At 44.1% G+C, this 26,470-nt stretch overlaps 1 protein-coding gene across 2 annotated transcripts; it reads left to right on the top strand.

Moving 5' to 3' along the window:
• Positions 1-1,270: 1,270 nt before the first annotated feature.
• On the top strand, positions 1,271-24,830 carry gtf2h2 (general transcription factor IIH, polypeptide 2). 2 transcript variants are annotated; one of them, XM_083644043.1, is made up of 15 exons: positions 1,271-1,403; positions 2,901-2,990; positions 8,882-8,959; positions 9,065-9,101; positions 10,491-10,577; positions 10,680-10,730; positions 13,548-13,602; positions 15,506-15,611; positions 15,777-15,867; positions 16,058-16,253; positions 22,014-22,077; positions 22,226-22,329; positions 22,637-22,739; positions 23,598-23,637; positions 24,238-24,830. In XM_083644043.1, the coding sequence occupies exons 2-15, from the start codon at positions 2,908-2,910 to the stop codon at positions 24,346-24,348; spliced, it is 1,206 nt and encodes a 401-aa protein (XP_083500169.1). In that variant the 5' UTR covers positions 1,271-1,403; positions 2,901-2,907; the 3' UTR covers positions 24,349-24,830. The 2 variants fall into 2 exon arrangements, with proteins under 2 accessions (XP_083500169.1, XP_083500170.1); XM_083644044.1 differs by having other exon boundaries at positions 1,398-1,403; positions 2,923-2,990.
• Positions 24,831-26,470: the final 1,640 nt, after the last annotated feature.

The following is a 26,470-nucleotide window of genomic DNA, read 5'->3' on the forward strand; positions in this document are numbered from 1 at the left end:
CTGCATTACATCTCTTTCTACAGTCTGTGGTCAGACCGTCAGACTCAGTGGGTCAGACAGACATACAGCAGTTACGCTTGCTAGCCTGCATGAAAGAGGCCAGTGTGTTTATGTTTTTAATATAGTCATATCTATGGTTTATAACGCTGCCACTAATCAGAGGCAGAGAGGGCCAGGGGCGGGTTATGCCTTCGCCATCATCCGAAAAAAATATCGCTTCCGGTAAGCTAGCTAGCTAGCTAATGTTAGCTGCTGGTTGGTTGGCTAACTAGCGAATGTTAGCCGTTAGCTAACGTTAACGCGTTAACTAGACAAACACAGACATGCAGAGCTCCAAAAACAGAGCAATTCGTGATTTTGTTACTGTAGTTTCTGCAGAGTAACAGTCGGGGGGAGGAAGTCCATATATGGTCCATCCGTCATGGGGCACACGACATTACGTCATCACAGGATAACGCGATTGGCTGGCTCAGATCTGTTCAAATCTGAGCCAGCCAATCACGTTGTCCTGCGCTGTTTGGGGCGTGTATAAAAGGCGACCGCGACCACCAGAGAAGAGGAGAAGAGGGGAGAGGGAGAGGGAGAGAGGAGGGGGAGAGGGGAGAGGGGAGAGAGGGGCAGGGGAGAAGAGGAGAGGAGGGGAGAGGAGAGGGGAGGAGAGGGGGGGAGAAGAGGAGAGGAGGGGAGAGGGGCAGGGGAGGGGAGGGGAGAGGAGAGGGGGAGAGTGGGGGAACCAGAGAAGAGGGGAGAGGGGGAGAGGAGGGGGAGAGAGGGGCAGGGGGGAGGAGGGGAGAGGAGAGGGGGAGAGTGGGGGGAACCAGAGAAGAGGAGAAGAGGGGAGAGGAGAGGAGGGGAGAGGGGGAGGAGGGGAGAGGCGGGGAGGAGAGAGGGGCAGGGCAGGGGAGAGGAGAGGAGAGGAGAGGAGAGGAGAGGAGAGGAGAGGAGAGGAGAGGAGAGGAGAGGAGAGGAGAAGAGAGGAGAGGAGGAGAGAGCCGCCAGCGGCACCACCCCGCTGGGCACAGACACCCAGGCCACCCACCCCAACCTCCAGACTGCCACCACCCAGGCTAAGTGCTCCTCTGCTGGGCAGACACCCAGGCCAGCCACTCCCACCACCAGGCTGCCACCACCCGCCCTGCCCCTCACCCTGCCCGGGTCCCACACCCCCGGCCGAGACCCCCTCCAGAACCCCGAGCACCAGGCGGACCCGGTGCATGGCGCGACGCAGTAAACAAACTCATGATTATTACAGATAGATTTTAGTCCACACTCCAGATCAGTGGGTGGCGGTAATGCACCCGAAAGTTCTTTGCCAACCAACGCAAAAGAAGAAGAAGAAGAAGATGTTTCCTTCCGGAAAAAAACAATGTTGCATAGCTTCCCGGCGGCCCCGTGTTCCGTTGGTATGTTGTGGAGCTTTCCCTGTTAAATTATAAACATACGTTACTAGATGACATGTTAGTGACGTTATCTAATGTCAAAGTAACGGGCACGTCACGTTACTGTCAGAGGAATTGTATTTCCGCAAGTTAAATGGTGTTCTGAATGATTTAACTGTAACGTTAGTTAGGTTTACAGCTAAGCTTCGCTTCGTGCTGTGTTGATACTAGTGGCACTTTATTGAATGATACATTCTGCTCTATATGGCGACAGCCGCACGCCAAACTCCATTCAGTATAACGTTAGTCTGGGAATTAAATTTTGACTTGCTTATTAGCAAATGTACAAACTCCTGAACATAACAGGCTTGAATGAATCGTATGCTGGATTGACGAGTGGCTAATAACGCTTCGTAATGGACTAAACTCATGATCTATTAGCACGAGTACTGACATCCGTGCCCTTTGTTACAGTGAAACTGACAGATGTTTGAAAGGAGTCTGGCGCGACACTCAAATGGGGCAAACAAGAAGGTTAAAAGTGAAAGCATTAACCAGCAGCACCAAACTCTGTCCAATATTCAGAAGTGTGATGTGTGAACTTGAAGCCTCCAGTGCACATACACCCTGAGAATGGATACAGTGTAGTAGGAGACATCTAGCCCCATATGTTCTCCGTTCCTCTGTGATCCACTCTGAATCAGGGTCACACAGTGTTCCATAAGGAAATTGGGGGGTGGGGGTTTAAAATGCTCTCCGACCCGTCTCGGACATCCAATCGCAGATGCAAAGATATAATAATCTCCCTACGGAAGCCAGTAATTTAGGCGGCCGTTAAAATGATACAACCGTTTAAAAGCAGTCTTTCCGCAGCCTGTGCTGCATTTACAGCAGGGTGTGTTTGATCTAACATGGTGCACCGCTTGCACGCAGCGAGCAAACAACATTGCAGACATGGATACGCCCACCTGGGATGTCATGAAATACTCAAACTCCCAAGGTTCCTGTCGGCACTGTGACGCTTCTCCTCTCCTAAATTTGGCACAGGTTAAACGGTTGTTTCACGCAGGAATATCATTTTAACGGCCCACCTATATTACTGGCTTCTGTAGGGAGATTATTATATCTTTGAATCTGCGATCAAGACGTGTAGGAGAGCGTTTTAAACGCTCGACCCCCCCAATTTCCTTATGGAACACTGTGACCCTGATTCAGAGTGGATCACAGAGGAATGGAGAACAGGGGAACATATGGGGCTAGGAGACATCCTGTGTTCAGCAGAACACCTTTTTCCCCTCTGGAATTTTTAATGAGAGAGAAGGAGTAGATGCCACTTTTTATCAAGATAATTACACTTTTTTGTGGGGGGGAGAAACCCATATCAGACACAAATTAATATTCAAACAAAAACAACCCCCTAAACATGACTTTAGGGTTAGTATGTTGGTCGTACATTGGGAGCCTGGATCAAATGGTGTAAATGCGATAACTAACCGCTTTTGTGATTATGTTCATCTGCAGCTCTTGTATGCTTGTTACTCAGCTGAATTTCATAATGGATGAAGAACCAGAGAGAGCCAAGCGGTGGGAAGGAGGCTATGAAAGGACATGGTGAGAGCCGTGAAACGTGGAGAAACCCACAGTGAATGTGCTGCAGTGTGTTGTGGTACAGTATGTCATGTTCTCACATAGGGAAGTGATGAGTGTTGTGGTACAGTATGTCATGTTCTCACATAGGGAAGTGATGAGTGTTGTGGTACAGTCAGTATGTCATGTTCTCACATAGGGAAGTGATGAGTGTTGTGCTACAGTATGTCATGTTCTCACATAGGGAAGTGATGAGTGTTGTGCTACAGTATGTCATGTTCTCACATAGGGAAGTGATGAGTGTTGTGCTACAGTATGTCATGTTCTCACATAGGGAAGTGATGAGTGTTGTGCTACAGTATGTCATGTTCTCACATAGGGAAGTGATGAGTGTTGTGCTACAGTATGTCATGTTCTCACATAGGGAAGTGATGAGTGTTGTGGTACAGTATGTCATGTCTTCTCACACAGGGAAGTGATGAGTGTTGTGGTGCAGTATGTCATGTTCTCACACAGGGAAGTGATGAGTGTTGTGGTACAGTATGTCATGTATTCTCACATAGGGAAGTGATGAGTGTTGTGCTACAGTATGTCATGTTCTCACATAGGGAAGTGATGAGTGTTGTGGTACAGTATGTCATGTTCTCACACAGGGAAGTGATGAGTGTTGTGGTACAGTATGTCATGTTCTCACATAGGGAAGTGATGAGTGTTGTGCTACAGTATGTCATGTTCTCACACAGGGAAGTGATGAGTGTTGTGGTACAGTATGTCATGTTCTCACATAGGGAAGTGATGAGTGTTGTGGTACAGTATGTCATGTTCTCACATAGGGAAGTGATGAGTGTTGTGCTACAGTATGTCATGTTCTCACATAGGGAAGTGATGAGTGTTGTGGTACAGTATGTCATGTTCTCACATAGGGAAGTGATGAGTGTTGTGCTACAGTATGTCATGTTCTCACACAGGGAAGTGATGAGTGTTGTGGTACAGTATGTCATGTTCTCACATAGGGAAGTGATGAGTGTTGTGGTACAGTATGTCATGTTCTCACATAGGGAAGTGATGAGTGTTGTGCTACAGTATGTCATGTTCTCACATAGGGAAGTGATGAGTGTTGTGCTACAGTATGTCATGTTCTCACACAGGGAAGTGATGAGTGTTGTGGTACAGTATGTCATGTTCTCACATAGGGAAGTGATGAGTGTTGTGCTACAGTATGTCATGTTCTCACACAGGGAAGTGATGAGTGTTGTGGTACAGTATGTCATGTTCTCACATAGGGAAGTGATGAGTGTTGTGGTACAGTATGTCATGTTCTCACATAGGGAAGTGATGAGTGTTGTGCTACAGTATGTCATGTTCTCACATAGGGAAGTGATGAGTGTTGTGGTACAGTATGTCATGTTCTCACATAGGGAAGTGATGAGTGTTGTGGTACAGTATGTCATGTTCTCACATAGGGAAGTGATGAGTGTTGTGGTACAGTATGTCATGTTCTCACACAGGGAAGTGATGAGTGTTGTGCTACAGTATGTCATGTTCTCACATAGGGAAGTGATGAGTGTTGTGCTACAGTATGTCATGTTCTCACATAGGGAAGTGATGAGTGTTGTGGTACAGTATGTCATGTTCTCACACAGGGAAGTGATGAGTGTTGTGCTACAGTATGTCATGTTCTCACATAGGGAAGTGATGAGTGTTGTGCTACAGTATGTCATGTTCTCACACAGGGAAGTGATGAGTGTTGTGGTACAGTATGTCATGTTCTCACACAGGGAAGTGATGAGTGTTGTGCTACAGTATGTCATGTTCTCACACAGGGAAGTGATGAGTGTTGTGGTACAGTATGTCATGTTCTCACATAGGGAAGTGATGAGTGTTGTGGTACAGTATGTCATGTTCTCACATAGGGAAGTGATGAGTGTTGTGCTACAGTATGTCATGTTCTCACACAGGGAAGTGATGAGTGTTGTGGTACAGTATGTCATGTTCTCACATAGGGAAGTGATGAGTGTTGTGGTACAGTATGTCATGTTCTCACATAGGGAAGTGATGAGTGTTGTGCTACAGTATGTCATGTTCTCACACAGGGAAGTGATGAGTGTTGTGCTACAGTATGTCATGTTCTCACACAGGGAAGTGATGAGTGTTGTGCTACAGTATGTCATGTATTCTCACATAGGGAAGTGATGAGTGTTGTGGTACAGTATGTCATGTATTCTCACATAGGGAAGTGATGAGTGTTGTGGTACAGTATGTTGTGTTCTCACATAGGGAAGTGATGAGTGTTGTGGTACAGTATGTCATGTTCTCACATAGGGAAGTGGTGAGTGTTGTGCTACAGTATGTCATGTTCTCACACAGGGAAGTGATGAGTGTTGTGCTACAGTATGTCATGTTCTCACATAGGGAAGTGATGAGTGTTGTGGTACAGTATGTCATGTTCTCACATAGGGAAGTGATGAGTGTTGTGGTACAGTATGTCATGTATTCTCACATAGGGAAGTGATGAGTGTTGTGGTACAGTATGTCATGTTCTCACACAGGGAAGTGATGAGTGTTGTGGTACAGTATGTCATGTTCTCACACAGGGAAGTGATGAGTGTTGTGGTACAGTATGTCATGTTCTCACATAGGGAAGTGATGAGTGTTGTGGTACAGTATGTCATGTTCTCACATAGGGAAGTGATGAGTGTTGTGCTACAGTATGTCATGTTCTCACACAGGGAAGTGATGAGTGTTGTGCTACAGTATGTCATGTTCTCACATAGGGAAGTGATGAGTGTTGTGGTACAGTATGTCATGTTCTCACATAGGGAAGTGATGAGTGTTGTGGTACAGTATGTCATGTTCTCACACAGGGAAGTGATGAGTGTTGTGGTACAGTATGTCATGTTCTCACACAGGGAAGTGATGAGTGTTGTGCTACAGTATGTCATGTTCTCACATAGGGAAGTGATGAGTGTTGTGGTACAGTATGTCATGTTCTCACATAGGGAAGTGATGAGTGTTGTGCTACAGTATGTCATGTTCTCACACAGGGAAGTGATGAGTGTTGTGCTACAGTATGTCATGTTCTCACACAGGGAAGTGATGAGTGTTGTGGTACAGTATGTCATGTTCTCACACAGGGAAGTGATGAGTGTTGTGGTACAGTATGTCATGTTCTCACACAGGGAAGTGATGAGTGTTGTGGTACAGTATGTCATGTTCTCACACAGGGAAGTGATGAGTGTTGTGCTACAGTATGTCATGTTCTCACATAGGGAAGTGATGAGTGTTGTGCTACAGTATGTCATGTTCTCACATAGGGAAGTGATGAGTGTTGTGGTACAGTATGTCATGTATTCTCACATAGGGAAGTGATGAGTGTTGTGGTACAGTATGTCATGTTCTCACACAGGGAAGTGATGAGTGTTGTGCTACAGTATGTCATGTTCTCACATAGGGAAGTGATGAGTGTTGTGGTACAGTATGTCATGTTCTCACACAGGGAAGTGATGAGTGTTGTGGTACAGTATGTCATGTTCTCACACAGGGAAGTGATGAGTGTTGTGGTACAGTATGTCATGTTCTCACATAGGGAAGTGGTGAGTGTTGTGCTACAGTATGTCATGTTCTCACACAGGGAAGTGATGAGTGTTGTGGTACAGTATGTCATGTATATGTTCTCACATAGGGAAGTGATGAGTGTTGTGCTACAGTATGTCATGAATATGTTCTCACATAGGGAAGTGATGAGTGTTGTGGTACAGTATGTCATGTATTCTCACATAGGGAAGTGATGAGTGTTGTGGTACAGTATGTCATGTCTTCTCACACAGGGAAGTGATGAGTGTTGTGGTGCAGTATGTCATGTTCTCACACAGGGAAGTGATGAGTGTTGTGGTACAGTATGTCATGTTCTCACATAGGGAAGTGATGAGTGTTGTGGTACAGTATGTCATGTTCTCACATAGGGAAGTGATGAGTGTTGTGCTACAGTATGTCATGTTCTCACATAGGGAAGTGATGAGTGTTGTGCTACAGTATGTCATGTTCTCACACAGGGAAGTGATGAGTGTTGTGGTACAGTATGTCATGTTCTCACATAGGGAAGTGATGAGTGTTGTGCTACAGTATGTCATGTTCTCACACAGGGAAGTGATGAGTGTTGTGGTACAGTATGTCATGTTCTCACATAGGGAAGTGATGAGTGTTGTGGTACAGTATGTCATGTTCTCACATAGGGAAGTGATGAGTGTTGTGCTACAGTATGTCATGTTCTCACATAGGGAAGTGATGAGTGTTGTGCTACAGTATGTCATGTTCTCACACAGGGAAGTGATGAGTGTTGTGCTACAGTATGTCATGTTCTCACATAGGGAAGTGATGAGTGTTGTGGTACAGTATGTCATGTTCTCACACAGGGAAGTGATGAGTGTTGTGGTACAGTATGTCATGTTCTCACATAGGGAAGTGATGAGTGTTGTGGTACAGTATGTCATGTTCTCACACAGGGAAGTGATGAGTGTTGTGGTACAGTATGTCATGTTCTCACATAGGGAAGTGATGAGTGTTGTGGTGCAGTATGTCATGTTCTCACACAGGGAAGTGATGAGTGTTGTGGTACAGTATGTCATGTTCTCACATAGGGAAGTGATGAGTGTTGTGGTACAGTATGTCATGTTCTCACATAGGGAAGTGATGAGTGTTGTGGTACAGTATGTCATGTTCTCACACAGGGAAGTGATGAGTGTTGTGGTACAGTATGTCATGTTCTCACACAGGGAAGTGATGAGTGTTGTGGTACAGTATGTCATGTTCTCACATAGGGAAGTGATGAGTGTTGTGCTACAGTATGTCATGTTCTCACACAGGGAAGTGATGAGTGTTGTGGTACAGTATGTTGTGTTCTCACATAGGGAAGTGATGAGTGTTGTGGTACAGTATGTCATGTATTCTCACATAGGGAAGTGATGAGTGTTGTGGTACAGTATGTCATGTATTCTCACACAGGGAAGTGATGAGTGTTGTGGTGCAGTATGTCATGTTCTCACACAGGGAAGTGATGAGTGTTGTGGTACAGTATGTCATGTTCTCACATAGGGAAGTGATGAGTGTTGTGGTACAGTATGTCATGTTCTCACATAGGGAAGTGATGAGTGTTGTGGTACAGTATGTCATGTTCTCACATAGGGAAGTGATGAGTGTTGTGGTACAGTATGTCATGTTCTCACATAGGGAAGTGATGAGTGTTGTGGTACAGTATGTCATGTTCTCACACAGGGAAGTGATGAGTGTTGTGGTACAGTATGTCATGTTCTCACATAGGGAAGTGATGAGTGTTGTGGTACAGTATGTCATGTTCTCACATAGGGAAGTGATGAGTGTTGTGGTACAGTATGTCATGTATTCTCACACAGGGAAGTGATGAGTGTTGTGGTGCAGTATGTCATGTTCTCACACAGGGAAGTGATGAGTGTTGTGGTACAGTATGTCATGTTCTCACATAGGGAAGTGATGAGTGTTGTGGTACAGTATGTCATGTTCTCACATAGGGAAGTGATGAGTGTTGTGGTACAGTATGTCATGTTCTCACATAGGGAAGTGATGAGTGTTGTGGTACAGTATGTCATGTTCTCACATAGGGAAGTGATGAGTGTTGTGGTACAGTATGTCATGTTCTCACACAGGGAAGTGATGAGTGTTGTGGTACAGTATGTCATGTTCTCACACAGGGAAGTGATGAGTGTTGTGGTACAGTATGTCATGTTCTCACATAGGGAAGTGATGAGTGTTGTGGTACAGTATGTCATGAATATGTTCTCACATAGGGAAGTGATGAGTGTTGTGGTACAGTATGTCATGTTCTCACATAGGGAAGTGATGAGTGTTGTGGTACAGTATGTCATGAATATGTTCTCACATAGGGAAGTGCTGAAGGAGGATGAATCTGGCTCACTTAAAGCCACAGTGGAGGAAATCCTCTTCCAGTCCAAAAGGAAAAGGTGTGTGACTTGTGAAATAATAATAGTTATTATCTGTCTCTCCATGTCAAAACCTAGAAGATAATGATGATTTCAAAATGTTCTTGTTCAACTTATTCCATTTAGAGTCACAGAGAGCCATGGACAAGTGAGGCTTGGAATGGTGAGTGGGCTCAACCTGCCTCTTAAAAGACCCTTGTTCCATGTATCAGTTTGCTGTCCATAAGTGTCTTTGAAAAGTCACCTGCATGAGATGTTCCTCAAATACATTGTTGTCAAATAAGTTATGATAATGGTGGGCTGCTTCATAGACGTTTTATTTTTATTTTTCTCTTCTTTCTGGCTTGGCGGTGGCGTCGTTGTAGAATGGTAGGGGAAACACTGCTGATTCTGATTGAAACAAAGTCCACATACTAAATTTTATATATACATTACATTACGTCATTTGGCAGACGCTTTTATCCAAAGCGACTTACAATAACACATTTTTGTCAGCAATAGAGAAATTAACTATGCAACACAGTCTATGACAGCTACAACTTCTGAAGGAATAGTGGTAAAGTTTTTGTTTTTTGAGAGAGAGAGAGAAAGATGTTTGTTCAAGAAGGCTCCAGATGGAGCCTGAAAAGATGTGTTTTTAGTTTTTAGGATCAGTAATAGATAGTAGATAGATAACCTGCTATCAATTGTTTTTTTTAAGCTCAATAAACACAGATCTAATATGTGTCCGGTATTTATTCCAATTGTCCGGGAAACTGAAATCATGCCAGACACGTTGTCCGGCACCGTTCTTGTCTAACGGAAACACTGCTAAACATATAGATTTGAAACAAATTAAAAAGTTGCATATACAGTTGCTAATGCTCTGTGCTGCTAACTAGTTAGCTAATATTGTGAAATATCATTGGCATAATGTTAGCTATTACATGATTTTTTTATTTTATTTTTATGTTGGGCAAATTCCATCTCGCGGGTGTTTGTTTTTCTCAAGCTGGACCACTAGAACACACCGAGGATGGAATTACAACCTACCAAGCTTCTGGCTTTGAGTGGAGCACAGCATTACTCTATGTGGTAGGCAGCATTACCGCGCCAACACACTGGAAACAGAAGCTATACGCAGAAGCCAGGCAAAGCGTCTGGAAGCGTCAGGCAGTTACATTTCTTATCTTAACCCATTGATACCTGATGCAGCATTTGTGTGTGTATCCCTTTAAGATGGTTCGCGGTCTTAAAGGGATACACACACAAATGAGGGATATACACGCAAATGCTGCATCAGGTATCAATGGGTTAACAGATTTGAGCGGGCGCTGTGGCATAGGCGGCTCGCAGCCTGCTGTGACAGTTGAGCGAGCTGTGTGCAGCCAGGCAGGAAGTCAGTACAAGTTGTGAGCTGCACGGAGTAAAACAGGCTGCTTCTGCTGTGAATGACCAGGCTCCTGCTCAAACTGAATTGACGTGCGCCATCACTTCCGTTTCCAGTGTGTTTGCGCCATTAATGTATCAATAAGCACCACTTTCAGACCATTAAGGATGTCCTCTGCTTTAGATGCGTCACCTCTATGTGGTCATCGACTGTTCAAGAAGTATGGAGGACCAGGACCTGAAGCCAAACCGTCTCACCTCCACGCTGAAGGTAGCAGAGCCAGCCAGGACCTTCAGCCATTATGACTGCTAGTCCCTGTAGCATGTTAGCTTTGAAGCATCATCAAATACACTGCTCTCTTCTCCTCCTCAGCTGATGGAAGCTTTTGTGGAGGAGTATTTTGACCAAAATCCCATCAGTCAGGTATGATTCTGGTAACATTTTATAATAACTGCACGCTATGAAGCATTAGTTAGTTTTTATAAGACATCTATAACACAATCACTAACCATTAGTGCATGTCTAAATCATTATATGGATAAATGCATGCAAAAAATTTACATCGAAGATTGCATTAACTTACACTTTCTAAATTATCTTATGAACAATTAACAACTCCTACATAACTGGTTTTTAATTGATAAAATACTTAATTTAGAGATGGTGTATCCATCATTTATTACTTATGAAAATCTAATCAATGAACACTTTATAGATTCACTTATTAATCAAGAATATAAGAATAATGTAACTAGTTTGAGGAGTATGAGGTGATGAGATCAGCACTCAGCAGAAATGAAGACACTGACAGAAAAGCTGAGTTTCGAGTTAAAAGACGACGTGGGCGGAAGGATGGGGGATTCAACCCCTGCAGTAAACGCACATCTGAACAGACGTCTAATGTACCTGCTTTTGAATCCCCAATCCTCTAGTGTAGAGCCGCAGCACTGTCTTTTGGTGTCTTTCGTATTTTCTACCATAGGCATTTTGTAAAAAATAAATAAATAAATATATATATATATATATATAATTATTATTATTGATAATCGTTAATTTCCCCAAATTTCGATTATGAAAATTTATTCAAAATGCCCATCTCTATTAAGTATTTTGTGTGCACCATGCAGGGGTGCATTACATCACCTAAGGTTGAAATAATATACGATGTTACGATGTTTCTGTCCTAACAGCCTGTCTTGTGTTTCTGTGTGTTTAGGTGTGTTTCTGTCCTAACAGCCTGTCTTGTGTTTCTGTGTGTTTAGGTGTGTTTCTGTCCTAACAGCCTGTCTTGTGTTTCTGTGTGTTTAGGTGTGTTTCTGTCCTAACAGCCTGTCTTGTGTTTCTGTGTGTTTAGGTGTGTTTCTGTCCTAACAGCCTGTCTTGTGTTTCTGTGTGTTTAGGTGTGTTTCTGTCCTAACAGCCTGTCTTGTGTTTCTGTGTGTTTAGGTGTGTTTCTGTCCTAACAGCCTGTCTTGTGTTTCTGTGTGTTTAGGTGTGTTTCTGTCCTAACAGCCTGTCTTGTGTTTCTGTGTGTTCAGGTGTGTTTCTGTCCTAACAGCCTGTCTTGTGTTTCTGTGTGTTTAGGTGTGTTTCTGTCCTAACAGCCTGTCTTGTGTTTCTGTGTGTTTAGGTGTGTTTCTGTCCTAACAGCCTGTCTTGTGTTTCTGTGTGTTCAGGTGTGTTTCTGTCCTAACAGCCTGTCTTGTGTTTCTGTGTGTTCAGGTGTGTTTCTGTCCTAACAGCCTGTCTTGTGTTTCTGTGTGTTTAGGTGTGTTTCTGTCCTAACAGCCTGTCTTGTGTTTCTGTGTGTTCAGGTGTGTTTCTGTCCTAACAGCCTGTCTTGTGTTTCTGTGTGTTTAGGTGTGTTTCTGTCCTAACAGCCTGTCTTGTGTTTCTGTGTGTTTAGGTGTGTTTCTGTCCTAACAGCCTGTCTTGTGTTTCTGTGTGTTTAGGTGTGTTTCTGTCCTAACAGCCTGTCTTGTGTTTCTGTGTGTTCAGGTGTGTTTCTGTCCTAACAGCCTGTCTTGTGTTTCTGTGTGTTTAGGTGTGTTTCTGTCCTAACAGCCTGTCTTGTGTTTCTGTGTGTTTAGGTGTGTTTCTGTCCTAACAGCCTGTCTTGTGTTTCTGTGTGTTTAGGTGTGTTTCTGTCCTAACAGCCTGTCTTGTGTTTCTGTGTGTTCAGGTGTGTTTCTGTCCTAACAGCCTGTCTTGTGTTTCTGTGTGTTTAGGTGTGTTTCTGTCCTAACAGCCTGTCTTGTGTTTCTGTGTGTTTAGGTGTGTTTCTGTCCTAACAGCCTGTCTTGTGTTTCTGTGTGTTTAGGTGTGTTTCTGTCCTAACAGCCTGTCTTGTGTTTCTGTGTGTTCAGGTGTGTTTCTGTCCTAACAGCCTGTCTTGTGTTTCTGTGTGTTTAGGTGTGTTTCTGTCCTAACAGCCTGTCTTGTGTTTCTGTGTGTTCAGGTGTGTTTCTGTCCTAACAGCCTGTCTTGTGCTTCTGTGTGTTTAGGTGTGTTTCTGTCCTAACAGCCTGTCTTGTGTTTCTGTGTGTTCAGGTGTGTTTCTGTCCTAACAGCCTGTCTTGTGTTTCTGTGTGTTCAGGTGTGTTTCTGTCCTAACAGCCTGTCTTGTGTTTCTGTGTGTTTAGGTGTGTTTCTGTCCTAACAGCCTGTCTTGTGTTTCTGTGTGTTTAGGTGTGTTTCTGTCCTAACAGCCTGTCTTGTGTTTCTGTGTGTTCAGGTGTGTTTCTGTCCTAACAGCCTGTCTTGTGTTTCTGTGTGTTCAGGTGTGTTTCTGTCCTAACAGCCTGTCTTGTGTTTCTGTGTGTTTAGGTGTGTTTCTGTCCTAACAGCCTGTCTTGTGTTTCTGTGTGTTTAGGTGTGTTTCTGTCCTAACAGCCTGTCTTGTGTTTCTGTGTGTTCAGGTGTGTTTCTGTCCTAACAGCCTGTCTTGTGTTTCTGTGTGTTCAGGTGTGTTTCTGTCCTAACAGCCTGTCTTGTGTTTCTGTGTGTTCAGGTGTGTTTCTGTCCTAACAGCCTGTCTTGTGTTTCTGTGTGTTTAGGTGTGTTTCTGTCCTAACAGCCTGTCTTGTGTTTCTGTGTGTTTAGGTGTGTTTCTGTCCTAACAGCCTGTCTTGTGTTTCTGTGTGTTTAGGTGTGTTTCTGTCCTAACAGCCTGTCTTGTGTTTCTGTGTGTTTAGGTGTGTTTCTGTCCTAACAGCCTGTCTTGTGTTTCTGTGTGTTTAGGTGGGTCTTATTATCACAAAGAACAAAAGGGCTGAGAAGCTGAGTGACCTGGCAGGTGAGCTTCATCATTTCATACTAAACCAAACGTCCTCCTGCTTGATAAAAACAAAAGCAGCAGAGTCCAGCTGCTAGTTTGTTCCAATGCAACACAATATGACTGCAGGCGCTGTTGTCAAAGAAGCAGAAGAGCATCTCCTCTTGTCTTCACTATACTCTTTGTCTCCGCTCAGATAGCGGAAACAGTTACGCCGCCATGACAGTCTCCCCGCATCGATAACAACGTTATTTTAGAGCCACAATATTGTTAGAAATATCAACAACTAGCCAACAGATATCAAAGCTGGTGGGCTTTATGGAAAGAGCGTGACTCAAACTGGTTGACAGTTATATCAAACTGGGCATTCAGTAGCGTTTTACTGCCATGTAACTAACGTGAGCTAACTAAGGTTAGCTAACAGCTAAAGGGGAGGGGGGTGGTGTTGTGACGTAGTCTCAAGGCCAGACCCATGAGAGTTCGTACGCTGATACACTACATTACTGCATGCTGCAGATCTCTCTCTGGGTCTGATACACTATGTTACTGCATGCTGCAGAGCTCTCTCTGGGTCTGATACACTATGTTACTGCATGCTGCAGAGCTCTCTCTGGGTCTGATACACTACGTTACTGCATGCTGCAGAGCTCTCTCTGGGTCTGATACACTACGTTACTGCATGCTGCAGAGCTCTCTCTGGGTCTGATACACTACGTTACTGCATGCTGCAGAGCTCTCTCTGGGTCTGATACACTACGTTACTGCATGCTGCAGAGCTCTCTGGGTCTGACACACTACGTTACTGCATGCTGCAGAGCTCTCTCTGGGTCTGATACACTACGTTACTGCATGCTCCAGATCTCTCTCTGGGTCTGGACACTTTCCCTCAGCCGGCTGGTTATGGGAGGGAACCGTTCACTTGGCCAGTGATTGGCCAGTGATGGCTTCAGTCCTCCCCAATCAGTAACGACTTTGCGATCAAACGACACAGGAGGCGCAGCCCATTTTTCGAACCGCTCCCATTGGTGCTACGACCTGTCACTCATTCAATTTCAACCTGCCTTCAAAAACCAGCAGTGGCTGTGAAGTGGCACAGACTTACCTACAGTATGTAGTATGCGGAGCGCAGCGATTGAACGTAATATTTGAGTCTGGGGAGAGGCTAATTGGGGCGGCTGTGGCTCAGGAGGTAGAGCGGGTCGTCCACGAATCAGAAACTTGGTGGTTCGATCCCCGGCTCCTCCAGTCCGCATGTCGAAGTGTCCTTGGGCAAGACACTGAACCCCGAATTGCTCCCGATGTCTATGCCAGCACCCTGCGTGGCAGCTGGCTGGCCGCCTTCGGAAAAGGATACAAGCGCTATATAAATGCAGTCCATTTACCATTTACTAATTGTGACGTAACAGTAGACGAAATCAGCCACTTTGGAGTGGCTTGGCAGGCCAAAGTGTGAAAGCGGGTTTGAACCCCTAGAGGACACTCTCGCTGCCTGCAAATTATAGTGTGTAGAATTCTAAAAGTTTCTAACAGTCTCTCAAATGTGGATATTTTGCCCAGAATAATTCAGCAACACACCTCAAAAGCCCCAGAATCCTTCAGCAACACACCTACCGGTATTATGTTTCTATGTAAAAATGAGTACTACGTACCTCTTGATGTAAAGATGAGTACTACATACCTCTTGATGTAAAAATGAGTACTACATACCTCTTGATGTAAAGATGAGTACTACATACCTCTTGATGTAAAGATGAGTACTACATACCTCTTAATGTAAAGATGAGTACTACATACCTCTTGATGTAAAGATGAGTACTACATACCTCTTTACTACATACCTCTTGATGCCTATTTGACACACTGACGTGAACTTGCGTAGGCCAGCTTTGATGCATTGTTAGTTGCTGTTGTGCTTTACTCCTAGGGAACCCGAGGAAGCACGTTACTGCCTTGAAGAAAGCGCTGGACTCTGCCTGCGTTGGAGAGCCGTCTCTATACAACTCTCTCAGCCTGGCCATGCAGACTCTCAAGTACGTCCTTTCTGCAGCCAAACACACACTGAGGCACAGACACTGAGGCACAGACACTGAGGCACAGACACTGAGTCACAGACACTGACGCACAGACACTGTCACATTTGAGTTGTTGTTACTATGATGCCAGTGTCATGTCACGTCTGTCCTCCTCGTATGAAGACACATGCCTGGACACACCAGCCGGGAGATCCTGATCATCTTCAGCAGCCTCACCACGTGTGACCCAGCCAACATCTACGAGTTGATCAAGGTACGCTCACTTCTTCAACCATCCAGATTACAACATCGCTCAGTGGAATAGACCCCCCAAAAAACCTGATCAATGCACAAAGAACTGCTGTCTCTCCCCCCCCAACTCAACTATGACACAGTTTAAAAAAATGTATTTAATAAAAAAAATTCCGGCCACAGTTCTCGTCACTCTGTTGATCTTCTCTCAGACCTTGAAAACTCTGAAGATCCGGGTGTCGGTGATTGGGCTGTCAGCGGAGGTTCGGGTGTGCACGGTGTTGACCAGGGAGACTGGAGGCTCGTACCACGTCATCCTGGACGAGAGCCACTTCAAAGAGCTACTGATGTTCCATGTCAAGCCCCCTCCGGCCAGCTCCTCCTCAGAATGCTCCTTAATACGCATGGGTCAGTATGCACACATGGTCAGTATGCACACATGGTCAGTATGCACTAGGGATGTTCATTTTGAAAAATTTCCAAAATCGATAATCGGTGAAAATTAACGATCAATTATCGATTATCGATCATATTAATACTTAGAAAATTTTCAATTTTCAATTTTCAATTTTTTTTTTTTTACAAAATGAATGCCTATGGCAGAAAATACGAAAGACAACGTGTTCTCCTCAATGAACTCTTTATTTCAATGTGTCTCCTCTCCAACACTGCTGTCCCCGGCGCATGCCGGTGTGAATTTCCCATGTTTAAAACAGTTTTGTTGGCACAAAGGCCCGTGCCCAGCCAGAAAACTAGAGACTATATGAAGCTCCACCTCACGTTAGTCGGCTGTGCAATGGAGTGGGGCGAGGAGGAACGAATTCCACCCAAACCTAGTCCAATTTTTTTTTTTTTTCACATGGTCAGTATGCACACACATGGTCAGTATGCACACATGGTCAGTATGCACACATGGTCACTATGCACAGAGGGCTCTGAAATATATATACTACCGGTATATATATTTTACGCACCATAGTCCATTTCAATTTCGGCTGCCATTTGTTGCCTTTTTCAATCATTGTTGCCTTCTGTATTTCACTCTAACATCCAAAGATGACTTTAGTGGTATGGCTGCAACTATTGAATAGATCATTTATAATCAAGAACAGCTTTTCAACATTTCAGATTCAAATTTGTGATCAAAATAAAATCCAAATGTATCTTTTTTCATACAGTGAACAAAAGTTGCGTACAATGTATCTAGCAACTAAAAATGATCGCCCAATAAACCAAACATACCAATCCGGCCTCCCTACCAGACACCAATTTCTGTCTTTTTAAAGACCTTTAGGCTGATGCCATAGAGAAGTGGTACACCTCTTCTGAAAGCTGGGAACCTGAAGTATGTAGTTCATACTACAGTTCACCTGTATGAAATGTGCTATATAAATAAACTTGACTTGACTTGACTTGACTTGAAGATTAATTTGAGATGCAGTTTAGCACTGTGTCAGGTTGTCTAGTCATAAATCTGTGAGAAACTGTAATAAATGTTAGGCGTCTATTTAAATATTGAAATGTATTTATTAGGGGTGGGAATCACCAGATGCCCACGATACGATACTGAAACGATACTTGAGTCACGATACGATAGTATTGCGATACTGCGATATTTTCGATATTGCGATATATCGATATTGCGATATATTGAATATTGCGATATTTCGATATATTGCGATTTCTTACTTTTTCAACTGCAAATGATGTCCCCAAAGGAAAACTTTGTCAACATCTGGTTTATATAAGAACAATTTTTCAGTCTGTACATCTGACTTCAACCATTTTATTGCAGCAACATTGTCAAGTAGACAGACCAACAACTTTCATAAAGTCATGTCATAGTTGCATGCACCTGACAAACTGAACTGTTTGTTACAGTCTACTTACAGTCCACCTTAACTGGATGTGTGTGTGGACTACTGTACTTATGTAGTTTTTGCAACTTCACTTCACTTACACAAAACATTTTGTGCAGCCCATTCAGTAACTGGGGAATTTGTAAATGACTGTTATGACAAAACTGTTACTGTTAAAACAAAATGAAAATATGCTACCGTTTGTTTACTGCTGGCCTTGGAACTAAAGTTTATAGTAGCCCGGTGGCCTGGCATGGCCTGCAATTTTTTTTTTTTTTTTTTTTTTTTTTTTTTTTGCAATATCGATACTTGGCGTCCAAATATCGATACAATATCGTCAGGCAAAATATCGCGATACTGTGGTGTATCGATTTTTTCCCCCACCCCTAGTATTTATGTATAAGGGCTTAGACCATTATGATTGAAGCATATGAAGGCCATCCCCCATGTTCACTTATGTCTCATAAGTTGTAGCCATTTTTGGGTTGCTACCATTTGTTAGACAGATTTGGTGCGGGATTTAACCATTTTTGACCACTCGAGAATTGATAAAAATGGTGAAAAATCCTTCTAAAATACCACATTAAGACACCATGACAAGGAGGAACACATTAGAAACATTCATGCTGCGATTTGGTATCAAAAACTTTTGGCATTTGGAGATTTCAGTGAGAATTGCATTCCCCCCCCCCCCCGGTGATTTGGTGGCAATCTAAAGCCCTACATCCACTGAACGCCGTAGCTCTCTAGTTTGTGTTTGTAAAGTTTCATGAGGCTGTGATGATCCTACAGCAGGGCTGTCAAACATACGGCCTGGGGGCCAGAACTGCCCTGCCAAAGGGTCCAATCGGGCCCACAGGATGACTTTGCAGAGTGTGAAAATATAGTTACAGTTACAGACAGTACATTTGATATGATAGGCCTATGGTAGCTGCCTGAGATGGGGCAGCTATAGCTCAGGAGGTAGAGCGGGTCGTCCACTAATCGCTTTGGATAAAAGATGTCGGTGGTTCGATTCCCGCCTCCTCCACTCTGCATGTCGAAGGCTCCTTGGGAAAGATACCGAACCCCAAATTGCTCCTGATGGTGTGCCAGCACCCTGCGTGGCAGCCTGCCAGTGTATGAATGAGTGAATGTACCTACTGATTGTAAAGCGCTTTGGATAAAAGCGCTATATAAATGCAGGCCATTGGAACGTCACTTCCTGCTTCAGCACTGTACCAGAGATTTTCATCCGCCATCTATTTTCCCATACACATTTCGTAAAATGCTTATAAAATAGTTTTACTTCGACGAACCAAACGGTTCAGCTAACGCTATAATCGGGAGAGACCATAGAACATTTCACTCGGACCAAAACTTTAAACCTGCATTTTTTTTTTTACATTTTGGTCACAGTGAAATGTTATGCGATCTCTCCTCTTTCCTGTAAAACTATTTTTATACGCATTTTATGAAATATCTATGGGAAAATAAATGGCGGATGAAAATCTCTGGTACAGCGCTGAAGCAGGAAGTAGGCGGTCACTTCCCTCTCTTTGATTTTCTTTGTCTGGCCCACTTGAGACCAAATAGGGTCCCATGTGGCCCGTGAACTACATGAGGCACGCCTGTCCTACAGGTCACAATAGAGCTCAACAGGCACGTGACTTTTGCCCCAGAAGTAAGTTACCCGTTCATTTTCTCCACACATTTCACAAATCCGGGGGGCGGAATCGAATTTTCCATTGTTTTCCCTTAACCAAACCGAATGTTTTATGGTCACTCACTCACTCAGTCACTCACTCACTCACTCAGTCAGTAGGTCACGGGTTGGCTTGGTTCCAGCCTTAAAACTCGTTATATAAGGATTTTTTAAATGTCTATGGAGAAAATGAATGGGGAACTCACTTCTGGGGCAGTGATGTAATGAAAAAGTCACGTGACTCATTTGATACAGTGAAGGTTGAGTTTTGAAAAATGGGATCACTACAAAGAAATGGCTACTATGATGACTAGCATCATCACACAGGAATAGAGTCGGCTCATTGAATCCACAAGAGTCTCAGCTTGCCTCTCCCTCATTCCCACCACTGAGGTGCCCTTGAGCAAGGCCCTTAACCCCAACCGCTCCAGTGGCCAGCAGATCAGACTGTGGTGGTACTGGTCAGCTTCCATGTGTGAATGTGTGTGTGAATGTGAACAGGGCACTCCTGAAAAAGACAGCATTGCTCTCAGTGAGACTCCTCTGAATAAATAAAGGTTGAAAAAAAGAAGAAGCAATTTATGCAATTCCAGGACTTTAGGTACCCCAGTATGTAGAAATATTCAAATCGAAAAGGCGAAAATAACACATTTTACTGCATGCAAAACACTGCATGGGACTAGCGTAAAGTGGGCATGTCTGGTGAAGGGGAGACTCTTATAGATATCTTGAGGTGAGAGGTCAAGGGACCCCTTTGAAAGTGGTCACGCATTTTTTCCTTTGCCAAAATGTAGCCTAACTTCAGAACGTTATTTATTGAACCCCCTTTCCCACAAGCTAGCTTCAGAACGTTATTGAACCCCCTCTCCCACAAGCTAGCTTCAGAACGTTATTTAACCCCCTTTCCCACAAGCTAGCTTCAGAACATTATTTAACCCCCTTTCCCACAAGCTAGCTTCAGAACGTTATTTAACCCCCTCCCACAAGCTAGCTTCAGAACATTATTTAACCCCCTCTCCCACAAGCTAGCTTCAGAACGTTATTTAACCCCCTTTCCCAGAAGCTAGCTTCAGAACATTATTTAACCCCCTTTCCCACAAGCTAGCTTCAGAACATTATTTAACCCCCTTTCCCACAAGCTAGCTTCAGAACGTTATTTAACCCCCTTTCCCACAAGCTAGCTTCAGAACATTATTTAACCCCCTCTCCCACAAGCTAGCTTCAGAACATTATTTAACCCCCTTTCCCACAAGCTAGCTTCAGAACATTATTTAACCCCCTTTCCCACAAGCTAGCTTCAGAACATTATTTAACCCCCTTTCCCACAAGCTAGCTTCAGAACGTTATTTAACCCCCTCTCCCACAAGCTAGCTTCAGAACATTATTTAACCCCCTTTCCCACAAGCTAGCTTCAGAACGTTATTTAACCCCCTTTCCCACAAGCTAGCTTCAGAACATTATTTAACCCCCTTTCCCACAAGCTAGCTTCAGAACGTTATTTAACCCCCTTTCCCACAAGCTAGCTTCAGAACATTATTTAACCCCCTTTCCCACAAGCTAGCTTCAGAACGTTATTTAACCCCCTTTCCCACAAGCTAGCTTCAGAACGTTATTTAACCCCCTTTCCCACAAGCTAGCTTCAGAACATTATTTAACCCCCTTTCCCACAAGCTAGCTTCAGAACGTTATTTAACCCCCTTTCCCACAAGCTAGCTTCAGAACATTATTTAACCCCCTTTCCCACAAGCTAGCTTCAGAACGTTATTTAACCCCCTTTCCCACAAGCTAGCTTCAGAACGCTATTTAACCCCCTCTCCCACAAGCTAGCTTCAGAACGTTATTTAACCCCCTTTCCCACAAGCTAGCTTCAGAACGTTATTTAACCCCCTCTCCCACAAGCTAGCTTCAGAACATTATTTAACCCCCTTTCCCACAAGCTAGCTTCAGAACATTATTTAACCCCCTTTCCCACAAGCTAGCTTCAGAACATTATTTAACCCCCTTTTCCACAAGCTAGCTTCAGAATGTTATTTAACCCCCTTTCCCACAAGCTAGCTTCAGAACATTATTTAACCCCCTTTCCCACAAGCTAGTTTCAGAACGTTATTTAACCCCCTCTCCCACAAGCTAGCTTCAGAACGTTATTTAACCCCCTTTCCCACAAGCTAGCTTCAGAACGTTATTTAACCCCCTCTCCCACAAGCTAGCTTCAGAACATTATTTAACCCCCTTTCCCACAAGCTAGCTTCAGAACATTATTTAACCCCCTTTCCCACAAGCTAGCTTCAGAACATTATTTAACCCCCTTTCCCACAAGCTAGCTTCAGAATGTTATTTAACCCTCTTTCCCACAAGCTAGCTTCAGAACATTATTTAACCCCCTTTCCCACAAGCTAGTTTCAGAACGTTATTTAACCCCCTTTCCCACAAGCTAGCTTCAGAACGCTATTTAACCCCCTCTCCCACAAGCTAGCTTCAGAACGTTATTTAACCCCCTTTCCCACAAGCTAGCGCCACCCGGTGGCAAATCACAATGTGCAGTATTTTCAAAAACATACAAAAGGGTCTCTGAATGTTTTGATTTGAACAAATATTTGTACTTAGTTGATCCTTGTGTCTCCACAGGTTTCCCCCAGCACACCATCGCATCTCTGGCTGACCAGGACGCCAAGCCTTCATTCAGCATGTCGTAAGTGTTATTAAACTAACTGTCTGGGCTGTGAGCAGCCTGTGTTCTGATGTTATCTGCTGTGTTTTGCAGGCAGTCTGTGTTCTGATGTTATCTGCTGTGTTTTGCAGGCAGTCTGTGTTCTGATGTTATCTGCTGTGTTTTGCAGGCACTTGGACAGCAGCAGTGAGCCAGCTCTGTCTCTCGGAGGCTACTTCTGTCCTCAGTGTCACGCCAAGTACACTGAGCTTCCTGTGGAGTGTAAGATCTGCGGTACGTCTGAGAGGACCTGTCACTTCTCTGAATGCTTGTGGGACATATTATGCTAATTCATAATAATAATAATAATTTAGTATTTCATCCTGGGACTCCACTAGAGTAGCTTAGCATGATTCACAGCTCAAAAAACTCCTACCACTCATCCATAAATGGCAATTTGCAAAAAACGCTTGTGCATCATTGTCTGTTCAATTGCTGTACTTACTACTTACTGAAGTGTGTGCGTGTGTGTGTGTGTGTGTGTGTGTGTGTGTGTGTGTGTGTGTGTGTGTGTGTGTGTGTCTGTGTCTCCACTGTCCAGGTTTGACTCTGGTGTCGGCCCCCCACCTGGCCAGATCCTTCCACCACCTTTTCCCCCTCCAAGCCTTTACAGAGAGTCCAGTGGAGCAGCACCAAGGAGACAGGTGGCTCCAACACACACACACACACACACACACACACACACACAGTCACATTAGTCCTGTTTCCATTCACCGTCTATGTTAAAGTAGTTGCAAAATACCCAACCAAAACTTACAAAAATATGTGAATAGCTTCCTTTAATGTCGATACAAAGGATCACTGGGTCGAAATGTTGAAACACGCATTTCAAAACTCGATATTTGCAAAGATCGCTGTGTTTCTCCTCTTCCAGGACCAGGTGTGTTTCTCCTGTTCCAGGACCAGGGCACACACACAGGCTGCCCCCCGCTGCACTGCACAAACCCCCGCTACCTATTACAGTGATCATTTGTGTTCAGCAGGATAATCTTCACAAACGAGGACCACTGTTATGACTTGTTTTGACGTGTAAATTATTTGTTTTTTAATGTGATTTTCATAAAAGTGTTCCTCGTTTGTGATGATCCTGCTGAGCACAAATTCCACTCCCATAAGTGTGCGCTAACCACAGACCTCATAACCACAGACCTCATAACCACAGACCTCATAACCACAGACCTCATAACCACAGACCTCATTTCATGCATTTAACCCAAATACCCATTCTAAAATCCCATAGCCTTTTCCCCTTATGAACCAGCATGGCGGCTCTTTTCCCCTTATGAACCAGCATGGCGGCTCTTTTCCCCTTATGAACCAGCATGGCGGCTCTTTTCCCCTTATGAACCAGCATGGCGGCTCTTTTCCCCTTATGAACCAGCATGGCGGCTCTTTTCCCCTTATGAACCAGCATGGCGGCAATTTCTGGGTAAGCCTAGAAAAAGACGTCATCCTGCTGTTCTCTATTGACTCAAACATCCCTTTGTGTTCTTTTGTTTCAGGTTCTGTCAAGCTTGTCAAGGAGAGCTCAAGGAGAAAAGTGTGAGTCAAGCTCTTGGCAACAGCACCTAAGAAGAGCTGTTTTAAGTTTTCAAATGTATGACTGTCTCAACAGATTTGAACAGACGGTTAATTTCTATGTTGTTTTTGACTGGCGACTGATCATTTCATCACTGATATATATCTGATGGATTTTCTGTTTAGATGATGTCAGTTTGTTAGCTAGCTAACCTCAGTATCTGAGGTACCTTCCTCGTCACTGTCTTGTTCATCTGATTGTACACTAGCTACAGTAGCTCGCTTATTGTAAGTCGCTTTGGACAAAAGTATCTGCTAATTGAATTGCAGTGGTTCCCAAACTTGGACACACGTAGCCCTAGGGGTATGTGGATGAATGTATGACTATTTTGGTCATGGGTTTGTTTCATACACTTTCTGTACTAAAACATCTCAAAGCACAAATCTTATCAGATGCGAGTCCGAGGTCTAATTTGTGTCAGTTTATGGGTCCTTGACATAAAAATGTGTGACAGCCACTGGCTTAGAGACCTAATTAATACTTGATGTAGTTGGAAGCTGCTTTTTCCAAACCTCTATTCATCAGTCTTTTCCTGTTCCCTCTCTGTTTGTCTGTCTGTCCAGGTGTTCACCTGTCCGTCATGCACGAGTGTCTTCTGTGTAGAATGTGATGTCTTCATCCATGACTCGCTGCACTGCTGCCCCACATGTATTCACGCTCAACGCACCTCCTAAGGCCGGGAGGACTAACTGCAGGACAGAGACTGACATGCTCAGAGGCCACAGGGGAAGCTTGGGACTGCAGTTAGGCCTATATATTGGTTTGCTGATTTTTCTCCATCTCCATTAAAAATCAGATGTGGTCCATCATACCACTTATGTAGTTTGATGACATATTTATTGCTACTACACTGATTGTATGAGAAGCTTTAACATGACCTGAACCATTTTGACAAGTTTCCACATGACCAAATATATGACAATTATTAGACTTAATATTATTATACTTGCATTTTCTGCTAAATTTTGGGCATGAAAATGGTCACATCTAAAGAAACTGAATATTGGCACAAAATGCTAGTGGCAACTTCCAAAATGATTAGAATCACTGTTTACCAGATACAGTATATATTGTTCAAACCTGAAAATGACCATATTATTTCTAAAGACTGGTGAGCTAGGCTGAAGATCTTGTCTGGTCAGAGAACTGCATCTGAGCTGACATTGTTTGTATTGTTTTTTATACGATTTGTCTTTGTACAAGAGTTCTGGATTGTGACATGGCAGTTACAATAAAACTCAAATGCATTTACGTGTGTGTTTATTTATACATGCTATGATTAAAAAGTAAAAGCAATGTATTCCTCATTCTCAAAACACCTTTACACACATATCTAAATCATTAATAACTAGAAAAGTGCACTCGGTGGAGTGCAGATCTCCGCCAGGACCGCGTTTTCCCCCAAGCTGACCCATAGACCATGTGTGTGACGAGACATCGCCTGAATGCAATGTGTTAGAGAGTGTTGTCATGCTGAGATGCCATTGTAAATCATATATTGTGATTGCTTTTATTTGAGTGTTTTCTTTATGTATTCATAATGTGTTTATTGTATGTGTTCGTGTTGTAACCCACGTATTTATGTGTTAAGTTTTTTATTGTGCGTTTGTGTTAGAATAATTGTTTAGTTTTTTTGATTAGGGGATGCGATTACGCATAGAAGGGTAGGATTGGGGTTTGTCAAGGGCAGTCTGACTGAGTGTATGCCTGTGTATATGTTTAAACCAGTCTGTACATCTTCAAGATGCTGGAGTGTGTCGGAGGACTCAGGGAGGGTCATGGGATCTTCGGTGGCTACCTTGCGTCACCTCTGGCTGCAGCTCACCAGCCTGTGTGGTCACGAGAGGACCGACCTCCTCAACGCACCCGTTTGCCCTACCGGCCTCTTCGGTTCAATGGCGGACCTTGCCAGCAGGGCTCAGAGACGGCGTGAGGACACCGAGGCGGTTGGCAGAGTCCTGCCGCGCAAGACCGGGGCGGCCCAGCGCACGGCGAGGTCACCTCCTGCCCGAGGTCGTCAGACGACGACCCGCAGTCCTGCACGCCGTCCACGGGATAGGCCCCCCAGGGGTGGTCCGGTCTGCTGCCCAACGCAGACGGGAGCGGCTCGTATACCCTGAGAAACGCGTGGTCGGCGCCTCCCCTGCCAGCCTGGACTGGCGAGAGTCGAGGCCCGCGACTGGGCCCCGAGGCCCGGTGCGTATCTAGTGGTCCCCTGGGAGGGAGGGGGGGGAGAGGCGGACTCCACGCTGCCGGGACCCGGCGTCCCGCAGACTTCCTGTTCCTATGTTACGGGAGCCACTGGTTCCGGCGCCCCGCAAGCTTCCTGTTCCTGTGGTGCGGGAACTTCCTGTTCCTGTGCTGTGTGAGCCACTGGTCCCGGCGCCCCGCAGGTACTCCAGTCCTGGTCTTCCACCTCCTGGCTCCGGCCCTCCGGGTATACTTTACCGTATTAGTGGGAATATACTTTACTGTATTAGTGGGAATATACTTTACTGTATTAGTGGGAATATACTTTACTGTATTAGTGGGAATATAATTTACTGTATTAGTGGGAATATAATTTACTGTATTAGTGGGAATATACTTTACTGTATTAGTGGGAATATAATTTACTGTATTAGTGGGAATATACTTTACTGTATTAGTGGGAATATAATTTACTGTATTAGTGGGAATATACTTTACTGTATTAGTGGGAATATAATTTACTGTATTAGTGGGAATATACTTTACTGTATTAGTGGGAATATAATTTACTGTATTAGTGGGAATATAATTTACTGTATTAGTGGG

This window comes from Poromitra crassiceps, assembly GCF_964638095.1.
Source record: "Poromitra crassiceps genome assembly, chromosome: 10".
Classification (NCBI taxonomy): domain Eukaryota; kingdom Metazoa; phylum Chordata; class Actinopteri; order Beryciformes; family Melamphaidae; genus Poromitra; species Poromitra crassiceps.

Coding starts and splice junctions, on each gene's coding strand:
- gtf2h2 (XM_083644043.1), top strand. CDS start 2,908: ATGCTTGTTACTCAGCTGAATTTCATAATGGATGAAGAACCAGAGAGA. Junction 2,991..8,881: donor GGAGGCTATGAAAGGACATG/GTGAGAGCCGTG, acceptor GTTCTCACATAG/GGAAGTGCTGAAGGAGGATG. Junction 22,330..22,636: donor TGTGGAGTGTAAGATCTGCG/GTACGTCTGAGA, acceptor TCCACTGTCCAG/GTTTGACTCTGGTGTCGGCC.